The sequence below is a fragment of the Acanthaster planci genome, linkage group LG10 (assembly GCF_054643075.1).
Source record: "Acanthaster planci isolate LZ-2023a linkage group LG10, COTS_SCS, whole genome shotgun sequence".
In the NCBI taxonomy this organism is placed as follows: domain Eukaryota; kingdom Metazoa; phylum Echinodermata; class Asteroidea; order Valvatida; family Acanthasteridae; genus Acanthaster; species Acanthaster planci.
Window position 1 is genome coordinate 10,351,952 of NC_141786.1, and position 25,394 is coordinate 10,377,345.

At 41.7% G+C, this 25,394-nt stretch overlaps 2 protein-coding genes across 25 annotated transcripts in view; both read right to left on the bottom strand.

Moving 5' to 3' along the window:
• Positions 1-828: 828 nt before the first annotated feature.
• LOC110983904 (tereporin-Ca1-like) overlaps positions 829-25,394 on the bottom strand; it is a 49,932-nt gene continuing 25,366 nt past the window's right edge. For 2 of the 21 annotated variants that reach the window (XM_087141986.1, XM_087141985.1), the window contains 5 exons: positions 12,034-12,102; positions 9,043-9,084; positions 7,090-7,140; positions 6,168-6,304; positions 829-3,624 (listed from right to left, as the gene is read on the bottom strand). In XM_087141986.1, the coding sequence (XP_086998112.1) occupies positions 3,202-3,624; positions 6,168-6,304; positions 7,090-7,140; positions 9,043-9,084; positions 12,034-12,073 (693 nt within the window). In that variant the 5' untranslated portion in view covers positions 12,074-12,102 and the 3' untranslated portion in view covers positions 829-3,201. The other 19 variants (XM_087141982.1, XM_087141988.1, XM_022243561.2 and 16 more) reach the window with 19 other exon arrangements.
• The window catches only part of LOC110983906 (uncharacterized), a 47,807-nt gene continuing 42,701 nt past the window's right edge, over positions 20,289-25,394 (bottom strand). Inside the window, exons 14-20 of one of the 4 annotated variants that reach the window (XM_087141977.1) lie at positions 24,758-24,826; positions 24,536-24,604; positions 23,474-23,539; positions 23,150-23,215; positions 22,634-22,699; positions 21,451-21,519; positions 20,290-21,297 (exon numbers count right to left, since the gene is read on the bottom strand). In XM_087141977.1, coding sequence (XP_086998103.1) covers positions 21,197-21,297; positions 21,451-21,519; positions 22,634-22,699; positions 23,150-23,215; positions 23,474-23,539; positions 24,536-24,604; positions 24,758-24,826 — 506 coding nt within the window. In that variant the 3' untranslated portion in view covers positions 20,290-21,196. Of the gene's footprint in view, positions 21,298-21,450; positions 21,520-22,633; positions 22,700-23,149; positions 23,216-23,473; positions 23,540-24,535; positions 24,605-24,757; positions 24,827-25,394 lie in introns of all 4 variants that reach the window. The other 3 variants (XM_087141976.1, XM_087141975.1, XM_087141978.1) reach the window with 3 other exon arrangements.

Below are 25,394 nucleotides of genomic sequence, written 5' to 3' on the forward strand. Positions count from 1 at the left end.
GCAATCGAGGGATTAGACTTAAGGGTCAAGACTTTGTAGACGTGTGGACGCGCTTTGCCCTATGTGCCTTCCCTCCCAGACGGCAGTATTATCACACACTACGCCTTGAGTCAAGACTACTGAGGTTGCAGCAGCAACAGCAACAATGGCGGCGGCAGCATAATTCTATGATACTTGTTTTGGTATTATCGGATCCTATTTCGCGGTAGACTGAGGCTATAAGCCATGCACTCCGTGCATAACGTCACTACGCGTCTGGCTCCCTTCAGTTACCCATGAACGAATTTCCATGTTCTGTAAACGGGTTTTCTGTGCAGCAAAAGTTTTGCGCAGCGACTCCATGCACGGAGCGCCTCGCTCAAAGCCTCACCCGTGTAACAATGTCAAAAGAGGCTATATGGACAGCGCCATCAACTACACAATATCCACTGTGGCTAGCGCTGTTTGTTCTTCAGCTGGGATTAAGAGATAAAGGCTATACTTAAGGCTGTGGAGGAATTTTTCAAAGGGGAGTCCGGCCATTTCAACGCAAGAAGCTTCCATGATGCATGGAGAAAAAAAAAAAGAAAAAAAGCCAAACGCGCCTGCCGACAAACTCGGAGTCATCGCTGTACCGAAACTGGTATATCGACACCGGCAAGCTCAGTGGTCAAGTGGTTAAGAGGTCTGCACTAATAAGCAGGAGGTCGTTGGTTCGAGTCCCACCCGAGTACGCTTGTGGTTTTTTCACAAGCCTTCGGGGGCATACACTGAGTATGCAGTGTTTTTAAACACACGTCGGGCAGGGAAAAAACCAAAATCCATTAACATCTCCCCGTTGCAAATCCATCATTGGAAACTAACATTTGTAATTTTATTTGATACTGGTACATTATGACCTTGAGCGTGTATACATCAGGAAATTAAAGATGACTCCGTACTGTGTTGTGTAAAATTGTAAATGGGAAAAAAAGGCCTTTTGACAAGAATTCTGGGTGCCCTTAATGACATGCATCTCAAAAAAATGGCCTTAGAATATACATGATCGGTTAAGGGGCCGTTGAGTCCCTGGTCTTTGATCACAATTGGAATGACAACTGATATTTTCTTTCCGACATGAAAACCAATAAACGACACCGATTAGGCTTACTGGATACAACACAAACGGTATGACTTTCTCGTATAAAAGTTATACAAGCTGAATTATATGAAACAAGCTGATTAATAAAGTGCATGAATAAGCATACAGTTATTGGCGTAAATAGCCCGAGTTGCTGAAAGCGCCATTAAAACTAAAACAACAACAACATTATATGAAACAAAGCAACGTTAAAATTCGGTGTATATATATATCTTGGAGTTAAACGATGAAGAATCGTATATATAAACGATTGCTATCTGGTGGCTGTCATTTTGTAACTTCAAAAGATTCTATCCAAATCGACATCACTTTTATAGAGCAGAATATTTTGTAAATTTAAAAACCAAATTTGTAATATGAAAATAAAATATATAATTAAAGATGTTCATTTTACAAACAATGCATTTGGACCGAATAAGTACAAAATCTGATATATCTAAAACAGTCTGGTAATTTTCCCCAATTTTAGTCCAACTAAATTGCATTGATTGGTTGGCATGACAACTGGTTAAAACTTGTAACAGGTGACCAATTCGATTAAGGCTTGTATATTGGATACAATCTTACTCTCTTGTATTTTTTCTTGGAGGGGGGCTATGACAGTGCAGTTTTTACTGTCATTGTGTGATTTTCGTCCAAGGTAAGTTTTGCCAGTCTACGTTTATCGTAATGTATTCCTGTACCTACTAATATTTCAGAATACGGGTGATTCACAATAACGACCAATCACAGTGCGCGCCCCAATCTGTCAACCCAATGTGCGTTTGGAAAGGGTCGACAGATTTTGCGCACTGCGATTGGTCAACACGTTGCAAACTCTTGGAGGCTCACTATTGTGAACTGACCGTACTGCATGGGATAAATTGTTTTCACACTGCTTTTTATGTTATTTATCCTTTAAAAATAATCCTTTTTTATACAAGCTTAATAGTTTTAGAAGCACGATTTTAATGTATGTTGTAATTTTGTCGCTGTTTCTGTTTATGTGTAATGTTCATTCTCATATGCACGTATTTTCAAAATTAACTTTTTCAAATTGTCCACTGGGACTTGAAATTTTTCATAAATTGAATGGTTTTGCAATATGAAGAGAAAACAGGTAAATAAATAGACTGAATATAGCAAAGCCGCCATGGAATTCAAAGAGGCATTCAAAACCTTGTCCCCGTTTCGGCACAATATTTTTGTCTTTTGGATAACACATCGGAAGTGGAAGGTACGGCTGACATATCCCGATCTCTCAAAACGAAAAGGATAATTATTCTCCGTGACAAAAAGCATCGTAGAAACACACCGCACTCAATCTAATATGGGCAATTCGCAAGAGTGCGCCTCCAAGAGTATGCACAAAATTTGTTGACCCAATGTGCGTTTTGAAAGGAAGGCACTGTTCGAGGACCACCAAAATGCCATCGTTGTAGGATATTTCTTGAATAGCGCGTGCTTTACTGTTTGACCGGTGAGTCACTATAGTGTGCATAGTGACGATGTCATTTTGGTGGTTCTCGAACAGTGTCTTCCGTTCGGAAAGGGTCTGCAGATTTCGCTTATCGTGATTGGTCGATGCACTGCAAACTCTTAGCGGCGTACTATTGTGAAACGCCCGTATTGGAAGAAAATTCCTTTGGATATCCTGAAAAAAAACGTGGAAAATGTAACAGCTGCTATTGCTGTAATACCGTAGGGCTTAGCTACAGGGGGATGGAGGCATATGCCCCCACCCGCACAAATTCCCAGTGCCCCCCGGCTAAGAAAACGAGATAAAAATCAAGTCAATGGATGAATGGATATCGAACAAGGCTAGCAAAAGCTTGCCCCCTGAAAACACACCACTGCTCCCCCCCTATAAGATGCTGGTGCCCCTTGTGCCCCTAGTAAAATCCTAGCCATGCTACTGTAACACCGTCCATTTAACATTGAAAAAACTTACAGGAACAGTAACTGTCCTTTAAATATGCCACAATACTTAAGTATAAACAAGGTGTACATGTTTGGTTTGGTTTTATATAAACAATGAATCTGGGCGCCCACGTTCAAATCATAACCCCCCCAAACCTATTCGCAACATGAACAACTTTCTGTTATGCCCAATTCTCGTACACATGAATGATAGCTTCTGTTTTAGAGTCGTTGCCCAAATTGCCAGTGACTAACAAATGGTTCTTTTCTATCCGGATAGGAACAAGGTCATCACGTGTGCTAAAAACACGGGTTTCGGAATCGTCCCGCCTACCAAGGGGGCTATACAAGCGCTGAAAATCGTCTCGGTTATACTGATGACCGACTTCCACTCCGAGGCGATTTTTAAAGATGTTCCGGTCAAAGGCGATTGACCACATAACATTAATGAACAGAGGGTGGTCCGGAGAGCCCTGAACCAAGTACGACGCCGTGCCATACGTGCCCGTTGCAGTGCTAGCCGTCTTCTGAGCTACAAAGGCTTCAGCAGTTTGTGGCTCAACAGGTTGTTGTGGCAGCAACACATTACCGCCTCCCACGAAGACCTGGTCAGGAAAACAAATTACCGAAGGAAACTGGACAGCTGTTAAACAGATCTTTTGCGAGTTGAATTTGAATAAAATCGGGTACACTAAGTTCTTTACATTCATGTGAACATAATAATATGAATTCTCCGTGCTAAAGACACTGTAGCCATGCCTTGTAAGTTGAGGCAAGCTTTTGCTGGCTACACAAGAGACGCCTTGCACCGATACACTGTTTTCAGTGGATAAAAAAGCACTAAGGAACCAGTCTGTTTTGGAGATAGTGGTCGCTGCACATATTGCAGCAAGGTATGAGACGGAGAGAACTCCCCTGCTTTGTTGTTGGTCATTGTCTCGCAGGAATCTGGGGAATTCCTTTCAGACATCTTGGGGGGGGAAGTGTTAAGTAACAATAGTCTGGAAGGTGTATAGGGATTGGACATGTTGGGGGGGGTGCCCCTTGGTCTCCTTTCTTGCTGGGTATATCGCTGCACAACCGCTTGCCCCCAGCACAGATCTTTACACACTGGACAGGTCCCGCGTACAGTGATTGGATTGCTGGCCTTGAAGCCACCAAGCAGCCATTTTTGGATATTTTATACATTTGGCCCTTGTGAGTAGAAGACTCACAGCGATGTCAACTACTGTCTCTGTTGACTGAAAGAAAATAATTCCTTGATGTTTGGGTTGATTATCTGGAAAAGTTGTCAAGGTTTTGCTGGAGAAATTCTACATCTGGACACTGCCTTAATGCCCCATGTATAAACAGTTTGAAATTGTGGTTTCCTGAAAATACGCTTTATTTTTGCATTTGTGACTGGGTTTCCACCATCGTAAAAAAAACAATTTGTCAACGGTCGTGTGCCACCGCGACACTGTGTGACTTCTACCACTCCATGGTAGTGTTTTGAATATCCCGACATGGCGACCCGATGGCTTCACCACGGACGTATATAAAACAACTGGACTGGCAATGCCCTTAATCAGCTTATGGAGATAAGTGAATCCACACGCGGCCATTTTACTGAGCCAAATACAAAGCTTGGCCATTAATGCCCGCCTTTGTTCTCCCTGGCAAGCGAGCCAACCCGCGCATTTGTATTCAGCTCGGTAAAATGGCCGCTGGTTGGCCTCTACACGTATTTCCATTTGAAGCAAGATAGGGGACGGAGAGAACCCCAGCCTTTGTGTTGGTCATTGTTTGATCGGAATCTCAGGAATTCTTTACAGATTTCTAGGGGGATGTGTTAGGTAACAATAGTCTAGAGTGTGTACAGGGATTGGGCAGGTAAGGGGGGTAACCCTCCGTCCCATATCTTGTCTTGTATACGTATTTCATACAAAGGCGTTGCAAGTCCAGGTTTTTTATATACGTCCGTGGTCTTCACAGGCAGAGTCGCCCGACCTATCCAATGTGTAGACATCAGTGGCTCCGAATCACATGGTACAGCAACAGCGTCTTCAGACTGGGCAATTCAAATTGGTATGTTTATGTGCACTTAGATAACTCAGTGCACCAGTTATTTCAAAGATGGATTTGCGCCGGGGAGATGAAATTAATTTTTAATTTCTTTAATAACAATTAATTCCATTTCCCCGCAGCAAGTCCACCTTTGAAATAGTTGTTCGCGGTACGCGCTGCTGTATCTGATTCGAACCAGCCAGCCGACCCAGCAAGCTTGGTGGTCGAGTGGTTAAGACGTCTGCACTAGTAAGCAGGAGGTCGAGGGTTCGAGTCTCACTCGAGTACGCTTGTGGTTTTTTTCACAAGCCTTCGGGGGCATACCCTGAGCATAAATTATTCAATATACTATACCCAGCAAGAAATGAGACCGAGGGGTACCCCCCCAACATGTCCAATCCCTATACACATTCTAGACTATTGTTACTTAACACATCCCCCAAGATGTCTGAAAGGAATTCCCCAGATTCCTGCGAGACAATGACCAACACAAAGCAGGGGGGGTTCTCTCCGTCTCATACCTTGCAGCATATGCAATATACAGGTCGGGCAGGGAAAAAAAATAAAATAAAAATCAGTGTACCAGAATTTATTCAAATTTAACTCACGAAAGGCTTATTGTATGGAGTGAATTCTTGTGGTTAAGGGTCCTGGGAGGAGGAATCCTCCAGCAACTTGTAGGCATATTTGTGCGCCACAGCGTTTTAGATCTTTGTTTTAATGATTTATGCATGCGTGAACCGTGGATTTGCTGTCTTGTCTGCTCCAGAGGGGCAAAGGAATTCTTGAAAGATGAAAACTAAAGCCTCTTCGATTATTCAGATGAGGGAAGAAAACGCCCACACTTTGACTGTGAGGAACTTCCTTGCAGCAAGCCCTAATCCATGTGCTGTACTCTATCAACTGCAGGGAATTCGAACGTTGGGTAATAACAGCTGTTGGGGTGGTAAAGTCCAGCTTCCGTATTAAACTAAACACAAACCGGCCGATATTTGGTCATTAATGCACGTGTGTGAACCAGGGGGTGTAAATAACCAGAAAAGGGTCATATTTTAGATAAGACTCTCGTCTGGTCATTCACAGGCCAGAGTGAGACATTTACCCCAGCACTCTCCAGCCTCCAGCGGGTGTGGTTGACCACCGTCACGGCGCAGACTCGAATTCTGTTGGCATTTCTTATCATCTGAGAGACTGAAGTATTTATCAGACTGACCCCAGGCCGGATGGGTGGGTGTACATCTGAAGAGAAATTATAACAACTTTTTTGTTTCGAACTATGGGGAAAAGTTTGATTTAGTTTTAAGCTCTAGGGAGTTAGTTTGTAAAATATAGCATTCATTACACTCTAAGAACTGTGTGGGGCAATTAGCAATCTAGCGACTACATTTCAGACATCTATAAAAACATCAAGTATCCAATATCTGAAATTAATGTTCAATCGCCATCAACTCTAAACGTGTCATTAATTTAAACATGTTTACATGCTGTAAAGAAGGTGTTTGAAAAGTGTTTATTTTAATACCAAACACAGCTTTCGCAATGTGCGCTTTCCCTGAGACTACAAGAACTTGGAAACCAGGCATTAATTAACAAAACTATATCGAAACAAGCCATTCCACCAACAAAGAGTGGACTTTGAAATCACACATTCCCGCTGGTCAGTTTGGAAGAAGAAACACTATGATCGTTTCCTCCAATTGACGTCCTTTTCGTTTGCAGTTGATAATGTGAGACGGTATTTGTCAAGTCAGTCTAGTCAATCGAGGCAGACATGTCAGTCAATGAACCACAATCGTCGGTCAGTGAGTCAGTTGATCCGTTGATCGATAGGTCGATCAGTCAGTCCCTCGGTTAATTGTTCCATTTGTCGGCCAGTAAAGCTTGATCGGTTCAACAGTCAGTTGAGTGGTCAGTCAACGGTCGGTCGCCGTTTGTCGGTTGTTCCATCAGTCGGTCGGCAGATATTTGTCAACCTCGATCGATCAGTCAGTAAATGTAGAGTTCCGTTTTGTCCGAAAACTTACGTTGAGGATTTCCATTACTTCGAAGTGAACGATGAATATCTTGAAAATAATCTGTACAAATGAAGAAAATTCAGTTTGAAAACGAGTCTGATTCAAAACTGCGACTGAATTTATGTTGTTTTCTGTACAAGCAGCAGCCAGCATTTCTGTTAAGGTAATTGGCCTATGTGTTTTTCAAACTTAACCACTGATTAAATATTAATTGTGCTTTCATTGTTTCAACACGGAGTCATTTGTCCTCTTTATCGTGGTATCTTACAGGGGCAGATCCAACATTTTGGTGCACGGGGTATTGTATTTGTTGCCATTTTTGAAGCAGTTACAGACTTTTTGATTCGTTCAGTGGCGTATCGGGGGGGGGACTCCCCCCGACGGAGATATATATGCAACCTTACGTATGAAACCAAACCGCGGTGGTTGTGTTTGTATTGCGCATGCCCAATGTGTATTAGACTCGCGTTGCAGCGTTCATCGGTATATCAACAGTAAAAACACCGTCAACCTGTACTGTGTAAATTGCGGTAGTCAAGCGGTTACAACATAATGGTTTGTGATGCTTGGGGTATGGGTTCGAATCGTATAACGTATACAAGCAAAATAAGACACCTGCATGGTTTGTGCTTATCAAGGGGTCTTCCAACCTGAAGAAGCCCCTTCCCCCAAAAAAATACATATGGCAGGGGGGGTTGACCCCCACCTCTTGGATCTCCGCCCGATCAAAACTTATTTTACACAAGTCCTTATTGTGCAGCTGGCTTAACACACGTCTGTTATCAAAGCCATAGGCACAGTGCTAGACAAGGCACATACACTTAGCCATGCCAGTACTCAGCTGTTTATCTACAAATGTTTCTCTATAGAGAAATTTCATATTAGCACTGTTTGCGCATATCTGCATCGAAACCGAGGCTCTCTGTGTTGAACTCAGTCGCGCGCGCCCGCGGAGTCGACACAGTACATGGAGTATCCGGTTCTTAAGTGTGATGCCACTTCAGTTTGAACCATGCCCACTGCACATGCAGATACACGACCATCGCAGGTACGTCAGTTCGCGGAAAATTGCCGTTATTTTTTCGATTGATTTGACATGTGGAGTCATCCTGAAAGACTCTTCCACAAAAATTTGCAGCCTGAAAAGTCTGAATTTAACATAATATATGTATTTTGTGTTTTTAACTCCTTACTTTCAAGCATCTGATAGTATTTAGAATTGAAGCTGACACATACAGCTCGTTTTCAAACGCGGAAGTGCGCAGATCGACGCTAAAAGCTTCGTATTGGGATCCATCTATGGACAGCTCTCATTATCTTGCGTAACATTCGTATGGGTAGCCATAATTCGAAGAAATAAAAGCAGGGGTCAGATTCAAGTTTTAAAGAAGGTCTCGATTTCATTTATTATTTAGTACCAGTGTTATCATTTGGTGCTTTTGGTAGATTCATGGGATCCGGTGAATTATTCGTCAGCTTTTTCACCGACTGCCAGCTATAGTTTTATCAGCCATTGGTGGTCAAAAGTACGACTGTCTGTGCCAAAGAAAAGGCAGACGCTGCACCCAGTGATTGGGCATCAATAATCCATTGTATTAAATACTACAAATACAGTCCAACCTCATTAATAAGAGGACGTTCGGACTTTGTCAATTAGCATGTCACAATAGGAACTCTGGCATTGTACAGGTGCAAAGAAAACAGCAAAGAACACCGGATTGGGATCTTTAATGTCCTTGTAAGAGAATCTTTCATTAACAGTGATCAACGTCAACAAAAAAACGTAACTGTTTCCTCGTATTCGTGTAAATGTATAGATGATCTTTTTTAATTTCACAAAGAATGGATCCATTGTAGTTCTCGGCTCAATGTGCAGGGTGTGTCACTTGAATGACGGGGACCTTGAAGAAATGTCATGCTGATCATCGCTCTTTTATGTGAACATAATCTTCAAAATCTTACCTTCATTGTCTTGAACTTGAACCGGCATTGCAAGTTCGACTTCTGCGAACAAGAATGATACACTTTATACTAAAACCACTGCAAATGTCACAAAGTACGCTTACCACGGTGCCTGAGGCGTCATTTCTCGGTATGTCATGATAGAAAACCCAAAATGGTATCACTGAGTCGTTCTCCGTGATGGCATCCATGATGCTTATCAGTAATTTGAGTGGAGGTTGTCTAGATCGCAGTCGATATATTGACGTGACTAGTTTTGGTTTGGAAGAGGAAATTCTGAAGCGTCCCAAATTTTGTCCCATGTTTTCATGCATTCGCCCCTCAGGAACCCATATTGATATTGCTATTAGGCAAAAAAAGCAGTCTCTGGTTTCTGGTCACTGCGCGCGTCGCCGTAGACCTGCGCGTTGGCAAAATACTTTTTTTTTATTTTGCATAAAACGATTTCTAAAAGCCGCCAACGTTACCTGATCGGCAGGAATTCTGCTACCGCGTAATTTTAACGTGTTTTTAATAGGTGGGGTTGGGTAATATGTACGGTGAAAGAATCCCCCTAGGCCTCCATGCGTTTCAGTCGGGCACTCTTATCAGATGACGTCATTTGTGTTTCTTTACACGAAGGCCGTGTCCGAATCAGTTGGCGTCGGCTTGATATCATGCATGATTCTATGGGAACTAGCCGTGGATGCTGCCAAATACTCAGTGTGATTTCCGGCAGTAGCCAATTGATTTCGACCCATGCAGGCCCACGTACGTCTGTGAACCAGACAAACGAAGTGGTCTTGTGTCCTGAGTTAGTATGCAAATTGAAAACGCTTTTGAGCAATAAACCGTTAGGGGCCAGTCTATTTCAGTGTCGGTGAGGCAGTGGCGGTTACATACACATGCAGTGCATGCACGGGCGATGGACATCGCGTTATGGCAGCCATACATGTAACAACTCATGCCAAGAACAAAAGCAGATTAGAGTGAGAGGAGATTTTTTCTGAGCTGAATTTCTTCCCCAGTATGTTAAATGCAGCTTGTTTCTTATAAGCTAAAACAGAAAACAATGTGCACAGTATATAATTTCCCCTACCTCAGGAGAGTTTTAATCTCATTTTGACTCTGGATCTGAACTGTTTTTATTAATTTTTTTCATAGGCTAGTTGATGTGCAACTTGTTTCCTCTGTAAGCTAAAGCAGAAAGCAATGTGCAAAGAATGTCTTATACTTCTACCCCATGAGAATTTCATTTAAAACCGGAAACTGGAGCTGAAAATTTATTTTTCACATTTTATTATTTTCCATGGTTGTGCTACTGTATTTTTAACAAGCTCAATCTTGCCAAGAATAGAAGCCTCTCTTGAGTGAGATGACTGAAACCATCGCCTCTCGTCATATTTTATGGTCTTTTTATTAATTCAAAGTTATTAATTCACACGTCTCGTAGTAACAAGGCCATGCGCTTTAAATTATATGTGCATGTATAAATCACTTCTAAGGGGGAAAAAAGAGGAGAAAAAAAAAAGCGTCACGGCACCACTTTTGGACCACGCCCATGACCAGAAACCGGAGTCTTTTGGGGGAGGGCCTTACTTATGGCAATACTGTATATTTGGCGAAGAAGTTAGATAAACAAATAAATTAAAGACACTTCAGGCATATATATAAAAAAAAATGAGAAGGACGTAATAAATTGGAACCAAGTGGTTTTGAGCCTGCACTTAACTTGAAATTAAAACAGAAGAAGGCCAGATACTATAGACACTAAAACAAAATTTACATAGGCAAGTTTGCCGGTGTCTTACTACCCCGGTAAATCAATCATTAATTTCATAATCCTCTCCTCATTAAGTTGGGCCCATTATAATTTTTGTATCAATGTGAACAAATCCTTGCTTGTTGAGCATCTAATGACTAATAATAATAATAATAATTGACATTTACAAAGCGCCTAATCCATCAAGCTACTCCCAGGCGCCGTACATCAAAATATAAATAAATAAATAAAACCTACATGTACCACAATTAAAATCAATATTAAGAGACTAAAAATGCTTGTTTAAAAAGGTGCGTCTTCAGCCCGGTCTTAAAACTCTCCACATTCCTAGACTCTATAAGATGAACTTCAAGCTGGTTCCAGAGATGGGGACAAGCCGCAGCAAACATCCTCTCGCCAGCAGAAGACAGCCTAGTTTTTGGGAGAGTAAGCCTACACGAGTCCAGCGTGGAACGAGTGAAACGAATCGACTAGGAATCCTAACATCAAGCAAATCACTTAAATAACTCGGAGCACAGTCGTGGAGACATTTAAAGACCAGGAGACACAGACACACTTTAGAAATTACCCTATATTTTACTGGCAACCAATGTAATTGCATCAGCGCAGGAGTAATGTGGTCAAATTCTGGACTCACTGCAAAGGAGCAAGGGCTGGCGCCGATAGACCGATAAAAACAGAGTTACAATAGTCTATGCGAGACGCAACAGGTGCATGAATAATATGCTCCTTGGCTGATTGACCCAAATATTTTGCTTATATTGTACAGGTGATACATTGCAGTGCGAGAGAAATTCTTGATGTGGGATTGCATATTCATTTTGTTGTCAAAAACAACACCCTGACTCTTGACTTCAGAGACTGCGGTAATATTGTGATTACCGATATTCACAACAGTTCTAAGAATTTGGCTCAACGACATATGCCATCCAATGATAAACAGATCTGTCTTATCATTTAGCTTCAAAAATTAATCGCCATCCAACATCTGATGTCGTCATGGCATTTTTCCAAAACTGACACTTGTTGCTGTATGTTGCTGACAGATGGCTGTGCTGACAAATATAATTGAGTGTCATCTGCATAAAAATGACACCTCAGTCCACGATGCCTATTTAAATAACATCCCCTAATGGCAACATATACACATTGAATAAAAGTAGTCCAAGTACACAGCCCTGGGGGGCACCGTACGTAAGTGTGAATGAATTAATTTTCGGTGCACATACCACGATAAGGGTCCTGTACCATCAGTGGCCTTTTGGACATGCTGCCGAGTAAGATCCTCAGATACAACTCTGTAAGAGAAATGTTATTTTTTTCACTCTAACACTGTACATGTGTATAACCACAAACAAGCACCACACAATGCATACATTTTATTATTGTGCTCCTCACCCACAGTTCACTAAAGACTCCCAATCGTATCCGCAATATATTTAGCATTTAGCTGACCGTGCACTTGCCACATGTAGCTGACCTTTATGGGACTTAATATGACTATGCATGCTGGTTAGAGCAGAAGTTTTGTCCGCTTGCAGAAACTAAAATATTGCAGATATACAAGCCCAACTGGCTTGCCGGTTTGAAAGTGGCATAATTCAATGAATGTTACAGAGCTACACCCTTGAACAATCAATACCCTTCAAACCTCCCCAAAAACTCCACAATATTGGAAGCATTCCTACTTGTGTTTGAGAATATGTCCAATACGCGGGCAATTGTTTGCCTCTTCATCATTCTGCACTTACTCCCCTTTTGAGGCACAATTATAGAGTATCCCGCCACTCACCTTGCCCACCTCGTAGCTGCGGATACACGGATACGGACTCACGCTTCCATCCACAAGGCCCACGTCGTATCCCCGTATCCGCGTAGCCGCTCCCCGGGACCCACTTTGGACTTGGACATTATTTTTAATCTTCCCCTAGTGAGTTGAATGTATGTCAAGTGAGTGCTTTGTTGTCAAAAATGACTTCAATACTACATAACACGTACCTCGACGCAGCAAGGATAACCCGGAAGTTGAACAACCACCACTCGACTACGCAGCCATAGATTTTTAGGGAGTGTTTTCGCGTGGCAGGGTACTCTGCAATTACTCCATTTTGACATTTGACATTTATCAAATAGACTGAATGGATCCCGTTTCACACGGCACGTTAACGTGGAATGGCTGAGCACGATCGCTCATACCGCGCGCCAGACTAAGTCTGGTAATGGACAACTACAATTACCCGTAAAGGATGTCCGGCATCAGACTATTAGTCTGGTTGCCGCCACGATCAGAAGGTGTTTATTGCCATGGCTGTTTTTGTTCCCTTGGAAATCCCCTAAAATGTTAACATTTCGCAATGGTATTTTTCTCTGTTAATAAGCCTATATAATTCAGAGCGCTGGACAAGACTCTGCACCGGCAATTTCATTGTTACTTAGGCCTATTTCCATTTGGAGAGTAAAAATTACTTAATGAAATACTCCTTACCTACGTGAACTGTGTACAATCATTTTCCCATTGTAACATCAGATATGATCATGAAAATCACCATTGGGGTACCATTGCAACATCGTTTTCCAAAAAAAATAATATAAACATTGATACACTAATTTTTTTAAAATAGACCCCTCCCCAAAAAGCTCGGTCCCTTGTTCTCTCCATCGTCCAAGCTTCCAGAAAATAATGTGGTTCCTTTGACAATTTTATTGTTATTTCCGGGGCGATTTTAAAGGATAAAGTGCTTGAAAACCTTCCCTATTTTAGCTTTCAAAATGGGAAGTCAAAACCACTTCCTCTTGGCCTAATTCAACATGACCTATGTGAAAACTTGGAGGAGCGTATTTCTTCAACAAGATAACATCACAATCCTTCTTAACCCCGCATAAACTTAGTAACATACAGAAAAGGCTATCTTACTGACATCGAATCAAGATGGCCGCACTGGTGGAAACCTGTCGTTAAGAGGATCATCGATATTTTCTCCGTAGACAGGGTCTATAAAAGGTACAGTTGTTAGAATAAATATGTGACCACCGATATATTAACTTGAATTGTGAAGTTGAGGAAAAAAGTATTCCAAAAATATAGATTGAAAAATCGCTCCTTCTGCAAAGGCAAAATTTCAGGGGGTCATTGTACTGGGGTCTTAGGCCTACTTAACCTTCCTTTTCAAATGAGCTGGAAAAATAGCGCTGTAACGAAAAGTATAAAACGTGTTAACTAAATCAGAAATACCTGTGCAATGTAGACTCCTCACGGCATTCCTTGTATCAGCCCTGGATTACGCTGAAAGGCTTCGCTTAACGTCTGAACAAAGACTCGTGTCCCGATATTATGCACTCTGCAGGTCCAAGTTCGATGGAAGCAACTGTCAACCGCTGTAACCTGTTTTACCTGGTATCCAGGCGATATTTTGTGCGGGGATACCAGGGAAAATCGACCATTGGTGGCAAAATGGTTTTCACTCGAATACGTCCCTAGATTAGGCCGTTGGCAAAACACCGTATTGCGCCTGCGCGTGTTTACTTACGGTGGCTTTCAGGGAACCCTGCGCAGGCGAGAGAACTGTAAAGAAATGTCACGGTGTCTTAATTGTACTGTATGGCGCATCGGCAAATGTTTTTAAGTTAAGCTCTAACGCAAGCATTCGTTCGTTCGTTTGTTATACCTTCGCAAATTAATTGCTCCTCACTTAGACTTTGAAGGTTTCTCTAGCTTGCGTTTCTGGTCTAGGTGCATGTATTATCGTGCCAGAATTTGCTGAAATGCTTGTCTGTTGGACTTCTTCTTGATGATGTCGACCCGCTCAAGTCCTGGTAAGAATTAGACTTTCGCCCATATGCTTAGTGCGTTTTTAGGGGCTGGACGAATGAACAAGGCTTGCTTTGTTGGATGCGAGGGGTCGCGTCTGACCACATGCGTGATGTACTTGAGAAAACTGACATGGATGAAATCCTTGAGTGGGACGGCGTCAAAATACACATTCAGATCATCATTTGTGAACTTGAGTGCCATGATATCCTCTCCGGAATCAGCCTTTTTTGGCTAAAACCACAACACTAATACCAAAATGACGTCTATTTTGCTACCTGGCCCTTTTTTGGGCACTCGGCAAACAGCACCAACTGAAGAATCTCACTCTCGCCACCTTGCACACCAATCAATCATTCGGAACCTGCCGATAGTTTTTAAATTTCCCAACCGCCTCCGCAATTCTCTTCATGATGTAACGGTCAATGTGGAGGCTACAGTGGAGCAGCTGACCTATGGCACCTTGAACTGAAGTACATTGCCAATCTCATGCCCATCTACTGTCATCGGGCTGTGATTATTCATCTTGTCTGGCCTGTCTGTGCCCAGTGACCATATTTGAGTTTACGTTCATTCTTTAAAGATACGTACAATCCACAACGCTGACGTTCGTCGTGCAGGAATTTTATGACCTTTACCACCTCGTCCGCGTCTGCCGCCAGCAAGTCAGATCATCAGCGTGCATCAGCATCGTGACAACCTCCTCACCGCGTAGCTTCCTGCTGCCTTCCCCGTTTTGGCCTCAAAAAGTGGTCGACGTTGTATACTGAATCGTGCCCCAACTTCGCCGACTTCGTCCAATATGTGCTTATTGCGCACCACCTTGAGCACGAAATCGAACAGTCAATTTATTACTATCTGACCTTGATGCAAGCCGCATTTGCTTCTTGGATGTGATATACACATGCATGATGACCGCATTGTGGTCCACGGGAAAACACTATGATCACTTCAAGGCAGAACAATTAAAGGACACAGTCCTGCCGTGAGTTGCTTGAACTGAGATAGTGTTTGTCCTGTTGGCTAAGCTACATCGAACACAAAGTGGTCTGTTGCGTGCGATACTGCATGTACTGTGCGCTATGTACATGTACACTGTACATGAATTGTTCTGACGATGACGTCATCCAATCAGCCGGGGAGTGCGAACGGCCAAAAGGAGATTTTTTTGTGGACGGGGAAACGCAGGATCTTTTTATTCATTTTGCGGTCACAACTAATGGGGTAAACAGTGAATTTATGATTTTTTAAAATGATTACGTATTTATTGTTATTTTGAAATACTTCACGCGAACTAAATGTTTTCCATTTCTGTAACCCTTTAATTAATGACTAATTAATGACCTTCAATTCGCAAAAAGAGCAAATTATTATCATGTTACAGAGCTAATCTTAAAATAGGTAAGAGCAGATGAGAACATTCTTTACTCGTTTGTGCAAAAATAACTACAGTATAAAGCCAACACAAAGTCACGTGTAGATTTTTACTTTTTTGCGGCCGTTCTCGGGCACCGTACAGTTTTGCAAAATGACCTGGAGAATTTCACGGTATTCTTAGTTACGGTTTACAAGTTCACCCAGTTCTGTTGTGACGCATACGGCTCTCGTGACTGCTATATTTGACCTTAGATGGGCTAGGAACAAACAAGAGCAAAGTTCCAAATCGTTCCTCTCGGCGCCTATTCCGCATGCAGCGGTTGCATGGACCAGCCTGAGGGCAGACATATGGTGATACAGACGTTGTGGGCTCACACAAGTTAAGTAGAATGATTTGAGGCAATTTTGTTCATGTCGACTATATTACATTTCCCTTTTCACTTGTATCATTCCTGCAGACAGTTTCCATTTCCTACTTGAAGGTTATGTTATTGAAACAAAGTTCAGTGAGTGTGACGGAAATGAACAAGATCGCCAAGCAAAGGGTAGTGTGTGCACGGTGGGTCGTTTCAGGAGCATCGGCCGTTTTCCGCGCTACGAAGCCCCGGGAAATGACTTTCGAGGCTTGCTTCAGCGGTGTCCAAGTCAGGCTACAAACCAACCAGTGTCTCGTGAAGAGTAATTCTCCTCAGGCCCCATAACAGGTGGTTGGTTGTTATTCTTTTTGTTGGACACATCCTGAAAGTTGCATCCTGAAATCTTTGGTGAATATACCATAGAGTCAATCGCAGAAACCGAGTTTGGTAAGTTCGGTGCCAGAAGAGACTTGTGTCGCTTTCCCCAGAAGAGGAAGTCGGCGTCGACGTTGAATGGCGTAAATTCTTCGTCAGTGCGTATACCGTCGACCCACTTTCGAGATATTGAACAAAATGTCTGAACACACGCGGAACGCACTCCAAACGATGGAGAGCATTAAACGGAAAGAGAGTGGTCTACAAGAGACGTTACGGAGGACCGGAGAGGCAAAATCCAAACCTGTGATTCTTAGGCCTTACCTTGAAGGATATTCCAGCATGACACACGTTGACGATTTTGTCCTTCGTCGCTCTCAGAAAGCGGTCTCGGAGAATCACCAAATACATTGGTCAATTCTCATTTAAACACAACCGGAAGCTGAAACATTTTCATAAGAGCAGCATTTATAGTGCAGTACAACGATTCAGTCTTAACCACACGGTATTGTATTCTATTAGTTAAGGCCCCGCCACGTTTAACAGTTTGTTTATTCCTGTCTGTTTCCCGAAGATGTTGGACCTCAGTACTGGTAATTGTTTTCTTTATCCTCATTTTTTGTGTGGTCTTTACGTCAAAAGCTGACGGTTTCTTATTTTGTTTCTGTGATTGTGTTAATGAAATATCCCGTTTCTATTATTGCTAGTATGTTTCTTCATGGTTTTCATTTATCCTGGTTTCATATCTGGTTTTTATCTGTGTTGTTTCCATCTTCCTCAACCATCAATCTGTAGGCATGCCACACATCTAGGCATGCATGTTTGGGTATGATTATGCCACTGCATGCACTTCAATACGGGCGATTCACAATAGTGCGCCTCCTAGAGTTTGCAACGCTTTGGCCGATCACAACGCGCGCAATTTGTTGGCCATTTTCAAACGTGCATTGGGTCGACAGATTTCGCGCATTGTGATTGGCCAACGTGTTGCAAACTCTTAGAGGTGCACTACTGTGAATCGCAGGTATTGAGTGATAGCATCAACGTTCTGAATGGTTGCTTGCTGAAGTGTAGATCGCACTTCCCAAGGCCGCAGGTTCATTCGCGCTTACCGGGCAACCTGCCTGTCTCCAACATGTTTAAGACTGAGTTGTTGAGATTGCACAATGACAGAAACAGGGCTGCCTGCCCAATAATGAGAGTGAATGAACACACGCCTCACAAAAGCGCCTGCAAAATTTAATGCTTTTTGGTTGAATTGTTTATTTGGGTGATAATTTTGTTAAATCAAATTAACCAATAGTACTTTTGCCTATAGCACAAAAGGGAATGGCACGGAGGTTTCATTGGCTGCTTATTTGCCGAAAGTCATCGGCAAAACCCATATGAATGTCAAAGTGGTTTCCCGTTCGCCCGGAATTGTGTAAGCGTCCCAGCAGATTCACATCTAATTCAAATTCTCTGACCTGTATAATTGACATGCCACATGTGCAACTTTGTTTGCATCTCTTTTTCTGAAGAAACCAATACGGTTCTGCTCTAAACCATGCCTTTCATTACGGTCAATTTGGTAACATATTATACAAATGGCAATGATGAACTCAAATACATGTACAAATACTTGAAGTTTGCAACGCACTTTATTTTATTCAAGCCAGGCAACCACATACAGGTAACAATTATATGAGACCTACATTTCTCTCGAAGAACTTAGCCGATTAAACAGAAATGGGGACTTGCACTGTTGACAAGGATCTGCATACTCGACGGGGAAACAGTTCCACACCTAATGAAACGTTCAAAGTCGCCCCCAAGACAATAGTTAATAGACACTTACGTTCCACGTTTTTCGGCTACAAACTACCCACTTCGTAGTGATACAGTTATACGTTTTGATACACATATGATATTAACTTGGTATTCTGGCGTAACTTGTATTTAGCGTCTGAATCAAAGTGTTTTTTCTGTGATGCATGTCTTTCGAAAACATAAGGTGAAAGTTGTGTATAAACCGCTATTTGTACAACCGGTGTATTGTGATGAACATACAAAAGCAGTGCGATGTCCTCTGTAGGTAATACCTTGCCCGTGGTCTGCCATGTCGTAGCATGTGGAGCCCAAAATTCCTGAATTTCCCGTTAAATTATCAAGTTGTTTCAGTTTTTCGCACTAAAGAAAACGACTAAATAAGTCAGAAATCAGGCTTTCATACAGATTATGAAGTCAACCCATCACCATCGATATGGGTTGTTATTTCATATTCTAATTAGGTAAGAGTAGACAACGTAATAATTGGAGTCAATAATTATATCAGCCCACCTACAGTTGTGCTCAAAATTATTCATACCCTGTGGAAAATAACATACTTTTTAAATTCTTCATTTGTCAAGCTATTATGTAGGTACTTCCACTATATCTTTTGTCTATTTGTTGCAATACACAAACCCACATGTGTATTGGCTAAACTTCATTTGCATAATAATAGATATGGCCGTTTCTTTCTTTTTTGCTCCAGGCAAAATCCCCCCCAAAAATGTCCTTTCATTCATGCTGCTCTTTTTCACTTTCTATGACTGCAAGACTCTTTGGCAGGAAGCTATTTCGAGATATTCCAATATAATATATATCTCCTTTTAATGACTTTAAGTTCAAGATTTTGATGAAATGTCACCCCCAAAGAGTATCAAAACAAAAAAAGTTCTCAGATCATTCTCAGTTACTCGTCACCGTGGCCAAGAAGAAGGAACTCAGTGAGGATATGCGCCAGCGTATCGTGAATGCCTAGAAAGAAGGTGAAGGCTACATGGCAATTTTCAAGCAATATGAGGTCCTTGTTGCAACAGTTCAGAGTATCATCAGGAAGCATAAGACCATCAACACAGTGAAAAACCTCAACGGGCGTGGCAGGAAGTGCAAAGTATCTCCTAGACTCGCCAGACAGATCTACTGAGATGCCAACAACAACCCATGGATCACAACCAAGGCCCTAATGGATACCCTTGACAAGGCAGGGACGAAGGTGTCACGAGCCTCAATAAGATACAGGGCATCATGGAAAAGGAGGATTATACCAAGATCCTTAAAATAAATCTTAAAGCGTCCGCTGAGAAATTCCAGCTTGGACCTGATTGGACTTACCAACAGGACAATGACCCCAAGCACACCGCCAAGGTAGTAAAGCAGTGGCTCAAGGACAATGGTGTCCATTTACTGGAATGGCCAAGTCAAAGTCCTGACCTACATCCAGTAGAGAATCTGTGGCGGGGGCTGAAGACCAGAGTGATGGCCAGGAGACCATCTAACCTGACCCGGCTGGAGGTTTTCTCCAAGGATGAGTGGGCCAACATCCCACAGAAGACATGCAGAAAACTTGTGGACACTTATAGAAACCGTCTTGATGCAGTCATCGTGAACAAAAGTCACGCTATTGATTATTAAGAAGAGACGTTGGACTATGTAAACCTGAGGTATGAATAATTTTGACTAGGAGCAAAGCAAAAAACCCAGGCCGTATCTATTATTACGCAAATGAAGTTTAGCCAATACGCGTGTGGGTTTGTGTATTGCAACAAATAGACAAAAATACAGTGGAAGTACCAACATAAAAGCTTTTACAAATGAAGAATTTAGAAAACTATGTTATTTTCCAAAAGGTATAAATAATTTTGAGGACAACTGTAAAAGGCTACAATGTATCAGTAGGCCCAACAAGCTATCTCGATTATTAATTAAAATCCCGCTGACCCTTCAACTACGTGTCTGTTTACCATGCCCTGTTGTTCCTGTCTGAGCCAAATCGACTCTGGGTGAAGCGTCCGGCAACACACAAGCAGAAGCCCTCGGAACACTGCCAATATGCTGCCTGGACTCTCTTTACTCCTGAATAGCAATAATGGGAGCCATTAAGACTCTTAGGGGCTAAACATAATACTTGTTCAACGTCTATATTGTTCACCCGTCTATATTGTTTGGTATTTTTAAATAAATTCCCCAAAGCATGATTATCTAGAGTGCTGAATAGCATTGCAAGGATTTAGCGAATATCTTCCCTCCTCCAAAGTAAATGATCCCTGAACGGGGTCTTTAGGGTTTCCAAAAATGGCACAAGAACCTGCAAAGTATTTGAGGTAAATGAGTTACCATTTACCATGTCTTTCACCTGCCTAGTGAATTATCCCTGAATGTTGTTAGGGTTTACAACAATCGTGTGTTCATAAACTGAACTCTTGAATCGACCTGTCCTTAGTAACTACCACGTGCCACCATTACCTTCAGAGATAGAGTTTGAGAAATTCCATTCAGCTGTACTTTTTAATTAAAAGAAGGAATTTAGAGGTGTCAACAATTAAGATCGAAATATGAAATGTCTACAGCAGGTATTGCGCTTATGGGGCTACGCAAATGGAAGGACCGACAAAAAATATGTGATCCTACAAAAGTATGACCGTGTGAATTGTCTGTTTAGGTTGCCAGGATTTACAACAATCGAGTTTTTACAAAAAACACACCAACTGAATCGAGCTGTCCTTCGAAACTAGCACCACGAGCTTCCATCGCCTCTGCAGACTGGCTATGGCCTGAAGGGATAGTAGTTGACAAAAACAAATCACAGGAAGAACCTGAACAACGTTGGAAGTACTTGAGTGAACATCTGTTATTTGTTTTTCTAACTTACTGGATGATGCCTGAACGTCGTTGGAGTATACATCAATCGCATTTCATTAACTTACCTCTTGAATCAAGCTGTTCTTCAAAACTAGCATCACGTGCTTTCATCACCTCTTCTGACTGGTTATGGCCTTCGAAGGTATAGTTCGAGAAATAAAATGTAAGCCGTAATTTATATTGAGAAAATCGGTGTAGATGTGTTAGCAGTATAAGATAATCAAATAGTTGCAGCGGCCACTGTGTCCATAGAGTAACGAAGGGAGTAAGTCTCGCCCAAGATTTTTGTGTAAAAGGCTGAAAGGCGAGAACCAGCGCATGGACAAACACGTGCGGCTACTCCATTCGTTTGCTATGCTTTGCCTGGTTCACAGCGACGTCACACGTTGGTACTATATAGGGCCTAAGCAAGAAACAAGGGCCTACAAAAATATGAGCGCCAATGAAAATATCAGAGTGTTAATTAAACATTCAAATGTTCTCTCATGTTCCAAAAATGAAAAGTTTAACGTCACCTTCAGTTCAAGATGGTCGACACATGAATACAGTCTGTTGTGGTATAAACCAAAGATGCCCCCAAGGTAAACATTGTTAAAACTCATCTAAGACTGTTGTTCCACTCATAACCAAAGCAACAGTGATGTAGTCGAGTACTTTTTGAGAACCAAGTTCTCTACCAAATATTTAACTAGTTAGGAGGGAACAAAGCTGAAGTACATCGGCATTTGATGGTACATGCATAAAGGTAAGATTACAAAGCAACATAATGACTTCAGACCTTCATTGTTTGATTAAAATTAACTTTTTAGGACAAAAGTACTTAGAAAGTACTCGGCCAAGTACTTTCCGTGTACTTTTCTCCTTAAAACTTACATTTTACACAACTGGGAGTGTCTGAAGTCTAACATTTATTTTGTAATCTTACCTTTGCACATTTACCATCAAATGCCTGTGCACTCTGGCTTTATTCCCTCTTACCCAGTTCAGTATTTTGCAGAGAACGTTGGTACTCGGAAAGTACTCGACTACAACCCTGCAAAGCAAACGCTTTCAAATATTATAGAGGACCCTCAGGAATGTCCTGTGAAGCGTCTTTGGACTTGTTAATGATTTCAATAAAAATTGCCGCAAGAACTTCAACAGTTTTAGAAGTGCCTATGTGAGCATCTGTCATGTCTACTTTTAATTTCAGGTAATGATCCGGGAACGTAGTCAAGGTTTACAGCCAACGTGCTTTCACAAGCTTACCTCTTGAATCTAGTTGTCCTTCAAAACTACCGCGGGCTTTCATCACCTCTGCAGACTGACTTTGGCCTTCAGGGATATAGTTTAAGAAATAAAATGCAAGTTGTCAGTTTAGAGAGGTGACTATTGGATTACCAAGAAGCCACAGCAGCTACTACGTGCCTACGCAAAAACTGTGATTCACCAACAACATCTATGTTGCCAGAAAAATTGAGCCTCTTCTTGGTCAGGATCAGGAAGCATGGTCAGATGTCACTCCCTAGACAAAAATGGTTACCAGTTATCTGCAGTGATCACTGCCAATAATGTTAGCCAATGCGATAACTACTGTAAGGAGCAACTCTGCTGAGACCCTCGGGAATGTGCTGTTAAGCGTTGTTAGATTTGTCAATAATTTCGTACAATGTTTCTTCGAAGCATCATTGGCTATAAAGCTAAAAGGAATTACACGAATTTGAGCAAAAAGTCTCGTTGTTCTTCTTCTGTAAACGAATGATCCAGGAAAATTGTCAGTTTTACCCCTCGAGCCGAGTTGTCCTTGGAAACTACCACGCGCTTTCATCACTTCCTCAGACTGGCTATGACCTGCAGGAATATAGTTTAACAACTTCAATTACAGTTCACAACAATTGCATTTTATAAACATATTTCTTGAATCGAGCTGAGTGAATATTTCCTTCGTCTATTTCTAAACAAATCATCCCTGAGCGTTGCCAGCTTTTTTTTGTAATTGCAGAAAGAGCCTGAACAGCTTGAAAGTGTTTAAGTCAACGTCTGCTGTGCAAACCTTTAACTTACCCGAACTTTGGCAACTTTAAAACAATCGTGTCTTTATAAACTTACCTCTCGAGTCGAGTTGTCCTTCGAAACTACTAAGTGCTTTCATCACTTCTTCAGACTGGCTATGACCTGCAGGAATATAGTTGAGAAATAAAATTCTGGCCGTAATTTCTTTTAATCAACAAATAAAAGGAAAATATCACAGTGTGCCATAAAACCTGCTCAGGATTTCAAAGTTCTGAATTCCGTCTGTGATTAGTTTTCTGAAAAGCTCCGAAGTATCTACCGCAAAGCTTGGTGTAGCTTAGCATCAACGTAATATGGGAGGCTTTACAGCCAGAAAATTGAAAGCGGTAAAGTCTGAAAACGAGTGGGGAAGGCAATACGATTGTAAACAAAACAAACTTGTAAGGATTCTCTTTGTGATGTAAAAACACACTTTCACTTGTTACCCGTTGGAGCACACAGAAAACACGTAGAAAGCTTCCCTTACATTGTTTTATAGGCCTGATGATTACGCAATGAGACTGCGATTGTTATTGCTGGTATTTGCAGATAGTAAGACAATGTGCATTTTCCCTTGATGTAGCGTGGATTTGTTGATAAATTCCCCAAAGCATGATTATCTAGAGTGCTGAATAGCATTGCAAAGATTTAGCGAATATCTTCCTTCCTCCAAAGTAAATGATCCCTGAACGGGGTCTTTAGGGGTTTCCAAAAATGGCACAAGAACCTAAAAAGTATTTGAGGTAAATGAGTTACCATTTACCACGTCTTTCACCTGCTTAGAGAATTATCCCTGAATGTTGTTAGGGTTCACAACAATCGTGTGTTCATATACTGAACTCTTGATTCGACCTGTCCTTAGTAACTACCACGTGCTACCATTACCTTCAGAGATATAGTTTTAGGAATTAAACTCAGCTGTATTTTTTAATTAAAAGAAGGGAGTTTAGAGGTGTCAACAATTAAGATCGAAATATGAAATATGTACAAAAGGAATTTTGCTTATGGGGCTGCGCAAATGGACCTACAAAAAATATGGGATCCTACAAAGGTATGACCGTGTGGATTGTCTAATAAGGTTGCCAGGGCAACAACAATCAAGTTTTTACAAAAACACACCTCTTGAATCGAGCTGCCCTTCGAAACTAGCACCACGAGCGTCCATCGCCTCTGCAGACTGGCTATGGCCTAAAGGGATAGAGGTTGTCAAAAACAAATCACAGGAAGAACCTGAACAACGTTGGAAGTACTTGAGTGAACATCTGTTATTTGTTTTTCTAACTTACTGGATGATGCCTGAACGTCGTTGAAGTATACATCAATCGCATTTTATTAACTTACCTCTTGAATCGAGCTGTTCTTCAAAACTAGCATCACGTGCTTTCATCACCTCTTCTGACTGGCTATGCCCTTCGGGGATATAGTTTGAGAAATAAAATGTAAGCCGTAATTTCTATTGAGAAAAATGAGTGTAGATGTGTTAGCAGTATAAGATAATCAAATAGTCAATAATCAAATAGCGGCCACTGTGTCTGTAGAGTAACGAAGGGAGTAATTCTCGCCCAAGATTATTTGTGTAAAAGGCTGAAAGGCGAGAACCGGCGCATGGACAAACACGTGCGGCTACTCCATTCGTTTGCTACGCTTTGCCTGGTTCACAGCGACGTCACACGTTGGTGCTATATAGTGCCTAAGCAAGAAACAAGAGCTCACAAAAATCTGAGAGCCAATAAATATATCAGAGTGTTAATTAAACATGCAAGTTCTCTCTCATGTTCCAAAAATGAAAAGTTAAACGTCACCTTCAGTTCAAGATGGCCGACACATGAATACAGTCTGTGTGGTGTAAACCAAAGATTCCCCCAAGGTAAACGTTGTTAAAACTCATCTAAAACTGTCGTTCCACTCATAACCAAAGCAAACGCTTTCAAATATTACAGAGGACCCTCGGGAATGTCCTGTGAAGCGTCTTTGGACT